Source organism: Tamandua tetradactyla, chromosome 1, assembly GCF_023851605.1.
Source record: "Tamandua tetradactyla isolate mTamTet1 chromosome 1, mTamTet1.pri, whole genome shotgun sequence".
NCBI lineage: Eukaryota > Metazoa > Chordata > Mammalia > Pilosa > Myrmecophagidae > Tamandua > Tamandua tetradactyla.
In genome coordinates, this window is record NC_135327.1 from 16,672,134 (window position 1) to 16,689,502 (window position 17,369).

General features: G+C 37.0%; 1 protein-coding gene across 5 annotated transcripts in view; it reads right to left on the bottom strand.

Moving 5' to 3' along the window:
* The window catches only part of PHF20 (PHD finger protein 20), a 212,832-nt gene that overhangs the window by 147,883 nt on the left and 47,580 nt on the right, over positions 1-17,369 (bottom strand). For all 5 annotated transcript variants that reach the window (XM_077169888.1, XM_077169871.1, XM_077169880.1 and 2 more), the window contains 2 exons: positions 4,101-4,272; positions 2,772-2,856 (listed from right to left, as the gene is read on the bottom strand). In XM_077169888.1, coding sequence (XP_077026003.1) covers positions 2,772-2,856; positions 4,101-4,272 — 257 coding nt within the window. The remainder of the gene's footprint in view (positions 1-2,771; positions 2,857-4,100; positions 4,273-17,369) is intronic.

Sequence of the window (17,369 nt, forward strand, 5' to 3'; positions counted from 1 at the left end):
CATCAGCCAGTAATCAAACACAGGTCTCCAGCATGGCGGGTGAGAATTCTACCACTGAACCACGCGTGCACCTTACTATTTAGCTCTGAACAATCATGCCTGGTGCCAGGGGCTCTGGTTAAAGCCCCTTCCCACCAGCCTGCTCAGTCAATGCTCAGCCTTAACTAAATCACCCAGGAGGCTAAGAGTGGAGAGAAAATCAGACCAAGCATTCTGAAGAAGAATCTACAGGATGTGACTTCACTATATCCCTAGCATTCTAGCAGCACTAATAAGACAGAAGTGACTTTCACAGGAAATAAAGGGAACATTTTGCCACAGCACTATTAAGCTGTGTTAGTCTCTGTTATAGAGGAAACTGAGGCAGGGCAGAAAAACACCATAAAAAGAGTGAAAGGAAAAAAAGTCCAATCCTGCAAATACTGGAATGAATCACAATGAAATCGAAACTGCTCACTGGCCCCCATGGATAAACCTAACCCCCAAAACAGAGCTACGAGTATCTTCATCTCAAAATCAGGCACAGGTCTGAGTGCTCACAAAGGCTAGCTTTCCTACCCAATGTATAATGCAGCAATAATACCACCCAACCTGTTCCACTATCAGCCTATTCCACTAACTTTCTATTTCGGGATTTCTACTAACCCAGACTTTTTCTCCCTTTTCCAATTAATCTCAAATATTACTAAGGGTAGCAGCACAATACTGAACTTCCAACACTGGGGAAATAGGTTTTGGTAGAAATCTCCATTCATTTTCAGTGTCCTTCAATTAACTAAATTTTAGCTTATCCAGGAAGAATTGTGAGCTTGTAGAACCAATGTATAGGGGCAGCAATGAACCATTTTAGGAATAACCATTGCTATAAGACTCTCTCCCCTATAATTTTAGATCATGGGGAAAACACAATCGAAAAAAAAACTTGCTGAACATCTTTTAAAGCTCCAGTTAACCCCATTTAAGGAGACATTTAGAAACCTAAATAACTATGGCCAATAATGTGGTCAATGACTTTCAATCCTTACTGATTTCAAAATCTTCAGAATCCATCCAACACATATCCCAACAGCTGCAGTGAGGCCTCCCGAGCCCCTTTATGATTTATCTGCACCAGCCTGCTCCTGCCTCTGCCTCCTCCTGGTGGCTGGATGTAGTAGACCTATTTTAGCCCTGATTAGGGTTACTTTTCTGGGTTTTGTTTGTTTTAATTCATGATGCCAAGCTTTGGACTCTGCAGGTATTAGATCCAAATAGCAGGTTCTTAAGCCTTCACTACCTCCATCAAGACACTCTTCATCCCTCTATGAGACAGCCCCCACGGCTCCCAAACCACCTTTTTCTCAATCTGTCCCTCCTTTGCCACTCCTTCACCCGAACTCCTACCTCCCTTTTCTCCTTCTGACTGAGTAAAATATGACTCAATCAGAATAAATCAATCATGGACTTTTTAGGACATAACTATGCATAAGAAAAATCCTGTATTTCATATCACATGATTTCAAAAGCCAATCAAAAGAGAAAAAAATTAATCTTGAAAATAAGAATCTGAAAAAATAAACTATGTCTTCTACTAAAAGGATTTGAGGCAATTTAATAACTTTCCAGTTTTCCTTATAGTAAGTTTTTTAGGTTAATGTAAACATATGAAAAGAAATAACACGGAATTTTCATTTGAGCCCAAGTTTCTACAAGTAATTTAGGGAAACAAGGGGCTATCCAAAAAGATTTAATCAAACATAAATGGCAGGAACAATAATTGCTTAGATAACCTAGCAGATATAACCTTGCTTTGGAGGCCTGAGACAAAAGAACTCTCTTTCAAGGATAACCCTCATCTGGTTTATTCTACCATCTCACCAGCCTAACAGCTGGTATGGTGGGAGTAAATGCAGCAATAGAGAAAATGAAATTTCTGCTACATGTAAATGTATTTCATTTTTCACCATTTCAGACAAAACAACTTGGTCAGTACAACATCCAGCCCTTAGCATTTAGATAAAAGCTTGAATGACTTTACTGAATGAAAAGCCAATTTGGCCTTGAAGTCATCCGTAACAGTAGCAATAAGAGGTCTGATTGTCCTACACATTCACTTCAGAGATCATGGACATAACACAAATTATCCTGTTAGAAAATATTAATAAAGATATCACTTGGTCCCCGAGTTCATTTCCTGAGTGCCAGGATTCTGACCACACATACTATGTTTATAACCCTCCACCAGCTCTAGTAATAGCAAAACGAGACTCTTTTTCAGTCAAGCTCCGTGTCCTGTCTCCTCACATGTTCTAAAATCTGGCAAAAGCATCCTCAATCCATGTTCTAAATTCCAGCACCCCAATTTTCACTAGCAACTCTGATACAAACACCCTCAATCACCTTGCATCCATAAGCAAAGTTTTAAAAAATACTTATTGGTGTTCATTCCTTTCTAAGTTATTCACAAATAAGTAAAAAGTGTATTAGGAGTTTATTCACCAATTATATTAGAACTTCTAGACGACAAGTACCAGCACACTTCCAAGCAGAGTGACAGATGAATGGTGACTGTTTTAGAAAAAAGTGACTAAAACTTAGGCGGGGGAAAAGGAAGCCCACCTCTTTACTCAGCTTTCTCTCCATTTATAATCTCTTTCTAAGTCCTGACACAGTGACTAATTTGAAGGGAGAGGAACCTATGCAATAAATACATTCTGAAAATATACTTTCAAACTCCAATATGACCATCTCCCAGTTAAGTCATAAGTAAAACAACAACTCAAATGGCTTACCATCCTTGTTAACAGCAGTAACTTTGGCTGGGTAAAAACGGCAATCAGACCAGCAAGCAAGGACCTGCTCGTTAATCTGAAATTCCTAAAAAATATTAAAAAAAAAAAAAAGATCCTGTTACAAATCCAATTTCATAGGACACACACTATACCAGAACTCATAAGGGAGGCTGGGTTTGACAAGAGAGTATGAAGAGGAGGTGACTATTGGGATGGAGAAAATGTTTCTGCTGTTGAACACTGGGAATCAAAACAGGCTGGGGCATAGGCCCCACCGGCCAAGTAGGTCTGGGTAAGTAAAACACAGCCCTGATAATAATTCTACTCTGTCAAAGATATGCACCTTAAAGCAAGTCTAAGTGTCCAGGACCACCAGGAACACCCAGTACATAAACTGAAAGGAATGAGCCTACATCATCTTGAGGAAGGCAGAGAAGTCACCTGGTGCTTCCCACACTTCTAACCGGCCTTTCTCCAAGGGAAGCACCCATTAACCTATAATATTTTATACTGTTTTCACAGCAAGTGTAGAATATCCAGGATAAAGTTTGCATTGTTAAATTGTATAGAATGAATATTAAACAATCAAATCTGAGAAGAGACAAGTATCTTAAACCTCATCCTAAAATGAGGGGGGCATGGTGGCTAGCAAGAGTTCAAGTTCCCTGATCTGGGTTAGACCTGGAAAACAGCATCAAGAAGAACAGTCAATTCTAAAGACAACACATCTACTACAGATGTCTCAATGCCTTTTGAAAAATTCAAAACTAATATTTCATATTTCATTTTGAAGTCCATAAAAGCTCCAGGCAGAGTGCTGAAATTTAGAAAACAGAAATGCATATAATTAATTCCAAGATCTTTGAAAGTTTATAAAAGATCTTGAAGATGAGGCTACCACAGTGCCTCATGTGGAATGACTTAAATGATCAGACATCAACAATGGCAAGATTGTAATACTATGGATCTCTAGGATTCATTCATTCATTCATTCATTTATTCAACAAATATTTACTACTAAAGACCTATCACATATCAGGCACTGTCTAGAAGCTGATGGAATTGTGACATAAATGATACAAGGTCTCCATCCACTATCAATGCAGTTTAGCCAAGTTAATTTATGAACTGTCACATGAATCACATCATTTGAACAGATGAAAACCGGGATTCTTCAAGATGCCCTAGAGATCTCAGGGTTGCACCTACCAGTCTAAATGAGGACTGGTCTCTAAATGCTACTGCACACTGAAGAGCAAAGGCTAGAACACAAACTGCCCAATGTTTTTTACCCAATCCATTACAGAAATTCCCAGATATGAAACTTACAGAAGATCCTTCCTCTTCATGTAAGCCCTCTTTCCTCAGCTGTATTTTCTCTAAAGGGCGTAAATAAGGACTGTCCCAACAGAACCACTCATCATAACGATGATTCCAGCGTTTGAAATGGATTAGAACTTTTCCTTCTTCGTAGTCAATGTCTTCTATGTGAGCTGGATACCTGAGTCAGGAAAAAAAAAATTTTGAAATGCCTTTAATATCCCACACAAAATATCCAAAATGGTACATTTCCAAACCTCTTTTCATAGGAGAAAGTTTTCAAAGTATTAAACAATGGTCTGCCATTTAGAGACTCCATGGAATGCTGTCAAATTAGATCATGGAGGCTAATAGACTTGGGGTTTAAATCCCAACTTGGCTACTCCTTAGTTTATGAACTATTAAATTAACCTTTAAATACAGCCTGAATTTCCTCATGTAAAGTGGAAGAAGAATACCCAGCACACTGGGTTATAATGTGGGTTAATGAAGTAATGTATACAAAAGAACTGAGCACAGAAGAGGTAGGACGCAAACATTTAACAACTACATTAGATTTCACATGTGCCAATAAATTAAAATGACTGCAATTTTTGTAATCCATCAGGTGAAATACTATGCAGTTGTTTAAAAGAACGAGATGGTTCTATTTGTCATGATATGAAAAACTCTCCCATGATGTGCTGCTAAATGAACAGAGCAAGATGCAGAAAACTATGTGTGGAAATCAATTGTTTATTTTTTTAAGAGAAAAAAGAAAAATATTCATATTTGCTTAAATATGCATAAAATATCTGGAAGGAAATACGAGAAACTAGCAACAGTAGTTATTTAAGGGAAGATGTAGTCAGCTTACTTAGCAGATGGCCTCTTTCAACTTCATTCTACCCCTCTTCTAGACTTACAGATAGGAAAACCAACACTATATTTCCCTGACTCCCTTACAAATGGTAACCAAGGTCATGGAGACCAAAGGTTTAGAAGTAACTGTGGTAGCCAGCTAGACACAGTACTCCAATGCAGGGCCTCTCAAACTTCCATATATACGCAACTCACCAGAGGATCTTGATAAAATGAAGATTCTGATTCAGTAGGTTGACAAGGGCCTAAGAATTTAGATTTTTAATAAGCTCTCAGGTACTGCTGATGCTGCTGGTCTGCTGATGCTGCTAGTGCACAAGGGTCCAATGTCTAGGCATTATCTTGATGGGTATCAAGCAGCAGTGGTAGCTGGGCCAGCCAGCTGCAGCAGTGAATTCCTGACCTCCAGATTATAGCTCCAAAGGTGGGCTCTTCAAATTATAGTCTAGGGGCAGTACCTGCTCCCAGTGCCCAGTACTCCCCCAGCCCTTTCAAAAATTTTGTTTAAGTACCCAATTCATTGTGCTAAATCCCTCTGTGGTTCAAATACCAAAACTGGTTTCTGTTTCAGGCATTGAAACTTGACTGATACTAGAGAAGAACTAGGTATCAAAGGGGCAAAAACAGGAGGGAGAATTTTGCAATGTACCTTAAAAAAAATTTTTTCGCTCATGCAAAGGTGTTGTTCATTCCAAAAATAAAGAAAAATAAACATTGTATGCAATTGTTCCTTTATATACACTTGTATTGATCAGAATGCTATTCTGGATTGAGAAAGTTTGGATTCTGCCTTTATTCTCTCCCTTCAACTTGGATTTGCACTATTTCCTTGTTTTTTTTTATATCTAGCACAGTGCCTAACAAACTCGTGCTATCTAAATGAACAGTTTCTCTTTAAAGTGTGTTCTCTTTAACCCTATACTATTATCCTCTAAGGGAGTAGCTAGGCATTAATCTACCTTTGCACATACTGATCACCCAATAAATGTTCACTAAATGAATTCTGTTCTCCCTATTATTCCCAAAAGTAGTATGTCACATTAGTAGTATATCATGGCAATTCTTCAATTCCAAGGCCCTACACCCCAGCTATCCTTTCCAACTTTAGGCCAGTTCAGGCCCCATCACTTCATGCTGGCATTCCTCACACAGTATTCTCCAAAATTCCTCACTGAACTATGCATAGAGGAATTACTTGAAAGATATTAACAGAAAGAATAAACAGCCATGAAATTATTCTCCCTGCTCCAATCCAAACCAAATATAGCTGCTATAAATAAAAGATGTCTTGACAACAGACTGGCTAGTTACGTGATTTGAAGAATGAATGATACAAATCATTCTTATCTGATTCCCAAAATCCATTCATCTCCATAAAATGGGGATAAGGATGCAGATAAACTCAATTATATGTCTCTTGTCCCCTCTCATTCATTCAGCCTACCAGAAACTAGTGAATCTCCCTAAAATAGCACAATCTGTCCTAACACTCTTATTCAAAAGCCCCTTCTTTAATGGTTGACTATTGCTATCAATAGTTTTTAAACTCAGATCTTTGGGCCAAAAGAGAGATTTAATTTTTCACAGAGCAAAATTTACCTAATTTACAGAACTGTTCTTGATACTAAAATCACATTCTTTCTAGCTTTAGGGGGTTTAAATACACTTTTTTAAATAAAACAAGAGTAACTGGTTTTAACACCCTTACTAATATTATGCGGCTATTATAAAAGAATGAGGCAGCTCTTTATGTACAGATATAAAAAGTTCTCTAAGTTAAGTGGGGGGAAAAAGTCAAGGTGCAGAACGGTATTTGAATGTGCTAATATTTATATGAGGAAGGGGAGAGAACCAATACATCCGTACCTTATCGTAAATTCGTGGGCTATCCCTGGAAGGATGATCAAGCAACCCGGTTTGCCTCTTGGGAAGGGAACTGGATAGTTAGGGAACTGGAGAGGAAGTATGAGACTTATTTTATTCAATATATATCTTTCTGTATGTTTTGAATGTTGTACCATGAGCACATATTAACTATAAAAAGTATATAATTAGATAATTATTTTCAATACCCTTATTTGGCAAAATAAAAACTTGACAAACTCAGGATAAACCCCAAAATTTTTTAGAAATTTTTACTGCTCAGTGCCTTCAAAAAGTCGGGGAAGTCTGTATCTGCAGAATCACTTCAAAATCCTTGGCCAGACACTTCACAACACACTGAGGAGCTGCAGGACCTCTACATCCTCAAGTAGCCTGACCTATCTCCCCTGCTCAAAAAACTTCTCTGACCACGGGTGTCACCCTGTCTGCAGATGCAAATAAACCTCTCCAGTGGCTCAACAGTAACCAACGGGTCAGAAAGGTTTCGTAAGGAGGAGGTAATCCTCCCCACTTCCAAACAGTGAGACAAGAATTCAAGTCACTCATGGGAGGGAGGGTGAGTGTTTCACTGCATTTCAGAGAAAAGGGAGACAACCTGAGTTCAACACATTAAGTCCTGATGGAACACAACTGACACCTACTTTGGGGACAGCTCAGCTTCATCAGTCAACAGGACTTTATTAGATGCTTTTGGTCTGATCAGTCAATTCAGGTCTTAGAAGGAATTATAAAGACATATGTTCTCTGGCCCTTGCCCTTAAGGAGAACTTGACACATAAATCGATTAAATTTTAAAACTATTAGGTTGAAATACATGAAACTGGTGATATTCAACTGCTTTTTACCCTTAAAAGTAGCAGCATTATCTATTTCAACCTAAATATTTGGACAACTATAAGGGGAGCTGGAGAAGCTAAGAGCATATGAATGGAATTTGTATATGCAGCAAAGGGGAGGGAGAGTTTCCAGCTCTGACATGTAACTAACAGCCATTGGTGATTCTACCTTTCGAACAAAAACTGCAGTTGGGTGTCACATTTCTAATCATTGTCCCACTGTATCAGCCAGTAGGAGGAGATACAAAACAGCAAACTGATAATAAAAGCTCAGTGGAGGGCAGAGGGACTGGATATAGTCAAAAACATTTTGCTCATAGTTTGAATTTTTATGAGGATTTAGTCACATATTACTTGTGTAAGTAAAAACAAATACTTTTAAATTAAAAGCTAAATTATTTAATGGACCGATAACTACACGATTAATAATTAAAATACAAGCAAAACAAAATCCAACAGCACATTTAAACAATTATATACATCATTGGAGCTGAAGGAATACAGACTGTGCAACAGGACTGGATACAAAAACTCAGAAATGGACAGCACAATACTACCTAACTGTAATGCAATTATGTTAAAACACTGAATGGAGCTGCATGTGAGAATGATAGAGGGAGGAGGGCTGGGGACATAAATGAAATCAGAAAGAAAGATAGACGTTAAAGATCGAGATGATATAATCTAGGAATGCCTAGAGTGTATAATAATAGTGAAATGTACAATGTACAAATTTTAAAAATGTTTTTGCATGAGGAAGAACAAAGGAATGTCATTATTGCAGGGTGCTGAAAATAGATAATTAATACTTTAAAACGTCACCTTATATGTGAGACTAAAGCAAAAAATGTTTATTTGTTACAAAATTTATATTTTGACTAGAGCATTTCTTAATATAACTCATGTAGATAGTTTGATTGAATGTCATAAGTACTTGAAATCTTAGGTAGCACATGAGATTTTGTTGGTTTGTCCAGAGTGATCCCCCGATGAATCCCAGAATGATTTGATCAGTGACTGGAAAAGCATTTGCAAGCCCCTTTGGGGAATGGTGAGAGTGGGGAGAAATTCAACTTCCCCAAGTTGAATTCTTGATATTCTCACAAGCAGTGTGGACAACCAAAGCTATAGGCTGAGCCCCCAGGCTTGGGGTTTGTTCACATGAAACTTAACCCCACAAAGGATAGGTCAAGTCTACTTAAAATTTAGGCCTAAGAGTCACCCCCAAGAGAGCCTCTTTTGTTGCTCAGATGTGGCCCTTCTCTCCAGCCAACACAACGAGCAGTCTCACCACCCTCCCCCTCTCTGCATCGGACATAACTCCCAGGGGTGTGGACCTTCCTGGCAATGTGGGACAGAGATCCTGGAATGAGCTGAGACTCAGCATCAAGGGACTGAGAAAAACCCTAGAATGAGCTGAGAATTAACATCAAGGGATTGAGATAAACTTCTCGACCAAAAGGGGGAAGAGTGAAATGGGACAAAGTGTCAATGGCTGAGAGATTCCAAACAGAGTCGAGAGGTTATCCTGGAGGTTATTCTTACACATTAAGTAGATATCACCTTGTTGTTCAAGATGTAGTGGAGAGGCTGGAGGGAACTGCCTGAAAATGTAGAGCTGTGTTCCAGTAGCCATGTTTCTTGATGATGATTGAACAATGATATAGCTTTCACAATGAGACTCTGTGAATGTGAAAACCTTATGTCTGATGCTCCTTTTAGCTACTATATCAACAGAAGAGTAGAACACATGGAATAAAAATAAATAATAGGGGGAACAAATGTTAAAATAAATTCAGTTTGAAATGCTAGTGGTAAATGAAAGCGAGGGGTAAGGGGTATGGTATGTATAGTCTTTTTTTTCTCTATTATCATTTTATTTCTTTTTCTGTTGTCTTTTTATTTCTTTTTCTAAATTGATGCAAATGTACTAAGAAATGATGAATATGCAACTATGTGATATTAAGAATTACTGATTGTATATGTAGAATGGAATATCTAAATGTTTTGTTTCTTAATTTTTTTTAATTAAGAAAAAAAAGTTTTAAAAAAATTATATACATCATGATCAAGTGAGATTTATCCCAGGTATGCAAGTACAGTTCAACACAAGAATATCAATTAATGTAATATACTATATTTTTAGAACAAAGGAAAAAAAAAACACATGATCATCTCAATGCTGAAAAGACATAAGGCAAAATCCAGCACACCTTCATGATAAAAACCCAAAAAAAGCTCAGAATAGATGGAAACTTCCTCAATATGATAAAAGGCCTATATGAAAAACACACAGCTAACATCATACGCAATGGTGAAAGGCTGAAATCTTCCCCCCTAAGGTCAGAAACAAGATATAAGAGAAATTTAAAAAGCCATAAAAAGGAATGGAGTTCTACTGAATGAAGCTGCATGTGAGAATGATAGAGGGAGGAGGGTTGGGGGCATAAACAAAATCAGAAAGACAGACGTTAAAGATTGAGATGGTATAATCTAGGAATGCCTAGAGTGTACAATCACAGTGACTAAATGTACAAATTTTAAAAATGTGTGTGCATGAGGAAGAACAAAGGAATGTCATTACTGCAGGGTGCTGAAAAAATATAGTAATTAATATTTTAAAATTTCATCTTATGTATGAGACTAAAGTAAAAAAATGTTTATTTGGTACAAAATTTTTATTTTGACTAGTGCATTTCCTAATATAACTTATTAGATAGCTTGATTGAACATCATAAGTACTTGGAATCTTGGGTAGGACATGAGATTTTGTTGGTTTGTCCAGAGTGATGCCCCGATGAATCCCACAGTGATATGATCAGTGAGTGGAAAAGTATTTGCAAAGTCCCCTTCGGGGAATGGTGAGAACTGGGAGAAATTCAACGTCCCCAAGTTGAATTCTTGATCTTCTCACGAGCAGTGTGGACAACCAAAGCTATAGGCTGAGCCCTCAGTCTTGGGGTTTGTTCATATGAAACTTAACCCCACAAAGGACAGGTCAAGTCTATTTAAAATTTAGGCCTAAGTGTCACCCCCAAGAGAGCCTCTTCTGTTGCTCAGATGTGGCCTCTCTCTCCAGCCAACACAACAAGCAAACTCACCACCCTCCCCCTGTCTACGTGGGACATGACTCCCAGGGATGTGGACCTTCCTGGCAACACAGGACAGAAATCCTAGAATGAACTGAGACTCAGCATCAAGGGACTGAGAAAAACCCTAGAACAGGCTGAGACTCAGCATCAAGGGATTGAGGAAACCTTCTCGAACAAAAGGGGGAAGAGTGAAATGAGACAAAGTGGCAATGGCTGAGAGATTCCAAACAGCAAAGAGAGCTTATCGTGGAGGTTATTCTTAAGCATTAAGTAGATATCACCTTGTTATTCAAGATGTAATGGAGACGCTGGAGGGAATTGCCTGAAAATGTAGAGCTGTGTTCCAGTAGCCATGTTTCTTGATGATGATTGAATAACGATATAGCTTTCACAATGTGACGGTGTGATTTTGAAAACCTTGTGTCTGATGCTCCTTTTATCTACCTTGTCAATAGATGAGTAGAACATACGGAATAAAAACAAATAATACGGGGAACAAATGTTAAAATAAATTTAGTTTGAAATGCTAGTGATCAATGAAAGGGAGGGGTAAGGGGTATGGTATGTATAATCTTTTTTTTCTGTTTTCATTTTATTTCTTTTTCTGTTGTTTTTTTATTTCTTTTTCTGAATTGATGCAAATGTTCTAAGAAATGATGACTATGCAACTAAGTGATGATATTGTGAATTACTGATTATATATGTAGAATAGAATGATCCCATGTTAATGTTTTAGTTCTTTTGTTGTAAATTTTTTTTTAATTAATAAACACAAATTTTAAAAAAGACAAAAAAAGGACTGGAGTTCTGATACATGTGAAAACGTGCATGAACCTTTAAGACATGATGGAGAGTGACATACAAGACACAGAAGGACAAATACTGCATATCTCACTGATATGAAATAATTACAATAAGTAAATGACTAGAGTCATAAACTAGAATACAGGTTACCAAGGGGCAGAACTGGGGTAAGGAATGGGAATTTAATGCTCAACTGGTACAGCGTTTCAGTTTAGGGTGATAATAAAGTCTTAGTAATGGATGGTGGTTATGGTAGCACACCATTGTGAATGCAATTAATATCACTGAATTGTATATTTAAATGTGGTTAAAAGGCAAAATTTTAGGTTGTATATCTATTACACAAACTTTTTTAAAAACCATAGAATTGATACCACAGTTAACCCTAATGTAAACAATGAACTGGAATTAAAAGGATAATTATAATACAGTTATCCCTTCTATATCACAGGGGTTAAGGGCACATTGCCCCCCAATCTGGAAATTCCATGTAAAAATTTTTGGTTCTCCCTATGAACCAGAGAAGTGTGATATTTCCTTTTTTCTTTTACAATAAGATGTCTACAGTACATTATTGTAAAATTTGGATTATATATGCATGTGTTTTATGCATTTCTGAGTTTCTAAACTTTTTCTGCATCATCTGCTAGACTTCAAAAGGTCATCTGCAGCTTCTATAAAACTCCAAAAAATTTCCCATTTAATTTCTTATGTCAACCCATGATATATTAAAACCACAATGGAGAAAGTCATGATGTAGAAGGGATAACTGTAATACTGTTAGATCAATTGTAATAAAAGTACCACACTAATACAGTAATAAGGAAAACTGCATGCATGGGCATGGGGCAGGGGAGGAGTATATGGGAACTCTGAACTTCCTACCTTATTTTTCTGTATACTTACAACTTGTCTAATTCAAAAAAAAGTACTTAATGGGCTGACATTAACCAATAACTTTATGATTAGGGAATTTAGATTTGGCTATAGCCCATCCATAAAATGGATTATTATGCAGCTGTAAAGAGAACAAAGACATGTCTTATTAATTGACATGCAAAAATTTCCAAAACATGTTGCTTAAAAAAATAAAAAAGCAAGCTATGATGAGACTAAAGCAAGAAATGTTTACTTGCACAAATTTACATTTTGAGAAGTACATTCCTAATTTAACTTATGTGGACAGTTTAATTGAACACTGTTAAGTACATGGAACCTTGAATAGGACATGAGATTTTGTAGGTTTGTCATCACAGGTTAGTGTGATGCCCTGATAAATTCCAGAGTGAAGTGGACAATGAATAAAGAAGCATTTGCAAGGTCCCTTTGGGGGAATGGGGAGAAACAGGAAAAATTCAACTTCCCCATTTGGAGAATTCCTCACAGTCTTGCAAGTAGTGGGAACAACCAAATCAATAGGCCAAACCTTCAATCTTGGGGTTTGTTTCCATAAAATTTATCCCCACAAAGGATAGGCTAAATCTACCTAAAATTAGGCCTAAGAGTCACCCTCAGAGAACCTCTTTTTTTGCTCAGATGTGGCCTCTCTCTCCAACCAACACAACAAACAAACTCACCACCCTCTCCCTGTCTATGTGGGGCATGACTCCCAGGGGTATAAACCTCCCTGGCAATGTGGGACAGAAATCCTAGGCTGAGCTGGGGGACTCAGCATCAAGGGATTGAGAAAACCTTCTCGACCAAAAGGAGGAATAGAGAAATGAAACAAAATGAAGTTTCAATGGCTGAGAGATTTCAAACAGAGTCGAGAGGTTATCCTGGAGCTTATTCTTACGCATTATATAGATATCCCTCTTTAGTTTATAGTGTATTGGAGAGGCTAGAGGCAAGTACCTGAAACTGTAGAGCTGTGTTCCAATAGCCATGTTTCTTGAAGATGATTGTTTAATGATAGAACTTTCACAGTGTGACTGTGTGACTGTGAAAACCTTGTGTCTGATGCTCCTTTTATCTATGGTATGGACAGATGAGTAAAAAATATGGATAAAAAAATCAAACGGGGAACAAAGGTTAAAATAAATTGAGAAGATTGAAATACTAGTGGTCAATGAAAGGAAGTAGTAAGGGGTATGGCATAAATGAGTTTTTTCCTTTTTCTTTCTTTTGCTAGAGAGATGCAAATGTTCAAAAAAATGGTCATGGTGATGAATATACAAGTATGTGATGATATTGTGACCCACTGACTGTAACCATGTCAAGAATGTTTATATCTGTTCGTTGTTTATAATGAAAATATTAAGAACTTTTTTAAGTACAAAAATAAAAAACAAGCTACAGAAGAGTGAGTATTTTATATTACTATTCTGTCTCACTTTCTTTCTTTTTTTTTACATGGGCAGGCACCAGGAATTGAACCCGGGTCTCAGGCATGGCAGGCGACAACTCTGTCACTGAGCCACCATGGCCTGCCCTATTTTGTCTCACTTTCAGTTTGACACCTATCATTATCACAAGGATTACTGCTTCTCAGATGATGCTGAAAATTAAGAGGGATAATCAGAATCCTTGTCTTCAATGAGTATGTCTCCACCGTTCCTTCATTAAGTATGAAACTTGTTAAATGTTCCTCAATACATTTAATCAAATTCATGAAATATCTTTCTATACTCAACTTACCAAGGATTCATCAGGAATGAATTCTCAGAATTTTATCAAATAACTTTTCAGCCTCTGTCAAGAAGATTGTGCAGCTTTTCTTTGTAACTTTATGAATATAATGAATTAATAGATTTCCTAAGATTAAATAACAACTACCCTGACACAGGTCTGACATTCATTTGGTCACAGTGTGTCATTCATTTAATAAGCATACAATATGTTCTAATATTTTATTAATAAATTTTGCGTCTCTTTCGTAAGTGAGATTTGTCTATAATTTTTAAAAAGTATACCCTTCCTGCTCAGTTTCAGAATTAGGCTATGTTAACTGCATAGAATGTACTGGAAAGTTTTAGTTCATTTTCCATGAAACTGCATACTCTGGGCCTTTTAGAAGGTAGTTCTGTATCAACCTTTTCCACTTCTATGGTCAAGTTTTCCACCTCTTCTTGAGTTAATTTTACCTAAATAAGAGAGTTTGAAATAATCATCAGATGCAATTTAGGTATTCAAATATTAATAATTTTCCTTTGAAGAAAAGAGCTCAAGACTTAGTAAAATGATTTTTAACAGACTAATACCATCACATAGATTACTTAACACTTCATGAGGCAGGGATTATGAATTCTGTTATTCAACAAACATCCCTGAGTTTGTAAAAGGATACAAACATACTATTAGAGCCTGGAGATACAAAAGATGGGACCAAATATCAGGGACCCTAGGGTGGGAAAGGCCAAAAGAGAAGTCTGGTGATTCTGGTGGGCTCCTTGGAAGTCCCCACTTCTCATAAGCAAAGACACTAAAAACACTCAAGTGTCAGTAGGGAAAGGAGTAAAAGAGACATGATCTCATATACAGAAAGTCCTGAAAAATCCACAATAAAGCTCCAAGAAGCGAATAACTGAATTCAGTAACAGGGCAGGATAGAAAATCTACACCTCAAAATCAGTAGTGTTTCTATACACAAGCAATGAATAATCAAAAGAAGTAATCAAGGGAAAAAAATCTATTTATAATAGCAACTATAAGAATCAAATATCTAGGAATAAATCCAACCAAGAATGTAAAGGACATGTATACAGAAAAATACAAAACATAGCTAAAGAAATCAAAGAAGTCCTAAATAAATGAAAGGTGTGATAGTTTGGGACTGTTATGTACCTCCAGAAAAGGCCACATTCTTTTAATTCATCCCTGGGGTGGACAGACCTATTGTGGGTGAGACCTTTTGATTATATTAGTTCAATTGGGATGAGACACACCCAATTCAAGGTGGGTCTTAATATTTTACTGGAGCCTTTTATGAGAGATACAGGACTGAAATACAGAGAGAGTTTAGAGAGAAATGCCTCGGAGATGCTAACAGAGGACCTACAGACCCTCAGAGAGAAAGCTACTGGAATCAGAAGCTGAAAGCAAGGGAACCTGGGAACAAAGGACCACCAGATGCCAGCCATGTGCCTTCCCATGTGACAGAAGAACTCCAGATACCAACAGTCTTTCTTCAAAGTAAGTACCTTCCTCTTGATGCCTTAATTTGGACATTTTCATGACTTTAGAACTATAAATTTGTAAACTAATAAATCTTCATTGTAAAAGCCAATCCTTTTCTGGTATATTGTATTCTGGCAACTTTAGCAAATCAAAACAGAAGGACATTCCATGTTCATGGATTAGAAGACATATTTATCATTAAGATGTCAATACCACCCAAAGCAATTTACAGATTCAATGCAATTCTAATCAACCAATAATCTTCTTTGCATAATGAAGAAGCCAGTCATCATATTCATATGGAAGAGGAGCTAAAACCTTCTGGAAATAGAATAATGATTTTGGAAGAGTCACACACCCCAATCTCAAAACGTATTACAAAGCCACAGTAATCAAAACAATATGATACTGGCACAAGGCCAGCACAGAGACCAATGAAATTAATTTTTTATTTTTATTTTTATTTTTATTTTTATTAACGGAAAAAAAAAAAAAGAAATTAACACAACATTTAGAAATCATACCATTCTACATATGCACTCAGTAATTCTTAACATCATCACATAGATGCATGATCATTGTTTCTTAGTACATTTGCATCGGTTTAGAGGAACTAGCAACACAACAGAAAAAGATATAAAATGTTAATATAAAGAAAAGAAATAAAAGTAGTAGTAATAGTAAAAAACAACAACAACAAACAAACCAACAAGCAAACAAAAACAAAAAAAACCCTATAGCTCAGATGCAGCTTCATTCAGTATTTTAACATGATTACTTTACAATTAGGTATTATTGTGCTGTCCATTTTTGAGTTTTTGTATCTAGTCCTGTTGCACAGTCTGTATCCCTTCAGCTCCAATTACCCATTATCTTACCCTGTTTCTAACTCCTGCTGGACTCTGTTACCAATGACATATTTCAAGTTTATTCTCGAATGTCCGTTCACATCAGTGGGACCATACAGTATTTGTCCTTTAGTTTTTGGCTGGATTCACTCAGCATAATATTCTCTAGGTCCATCCATGTTATTACATGGTTCATAAGTTTATCTTGTCTTAAAGCTGCATAATATTCCATCGTATGTATATACCACAGTTTGTTTAGCCACTCTTCTGTTGATGGAGATTTTGGCTGTTTCCATCTCTTTGCAATTGTAAATAACGCTGCTATAAACATTGGTGTGCAAATGTCCGTTTGTGTCTTTGCCCTTAAGTCCTTTGAGTAGATACCTAGCAATGGTATTGCTGGGTCGTATGGCAATTCTATATTCAGCTTTTTGAGGAACCGCCAAACTGCCTTCCACAGTGGTTGCACCCTTTGACATTCCCACCAACAGTGGATAAGTGTGCCTCTTTCTCCGCATCCTCTCCAGCACTTGTCATTTTCTGTTTTGTTGATAATGGCCATTCTGGTGGGTGTGAGATGATATCTCATTGTGGTTTTGATTTGCATTTCTCTAATGGCCAGGGACATTGAGCATCTCTTCATGTGCCTTTTGGCCATTTGTATTTCCTCTTCTGGTAGGTGTGTGTTTAAGTCTTTTTCCCATTTTGTAATTGGGTTGGCTGTCTTTTTGTTGTTGAGTTGAATAATCTCTTTATAAATTCTGGATACTAGACCTTTATCTGATATGTCGTTTCCAAATATTGTCTCCCATTGTGTAGGCTGTCTTTCTACTTTCT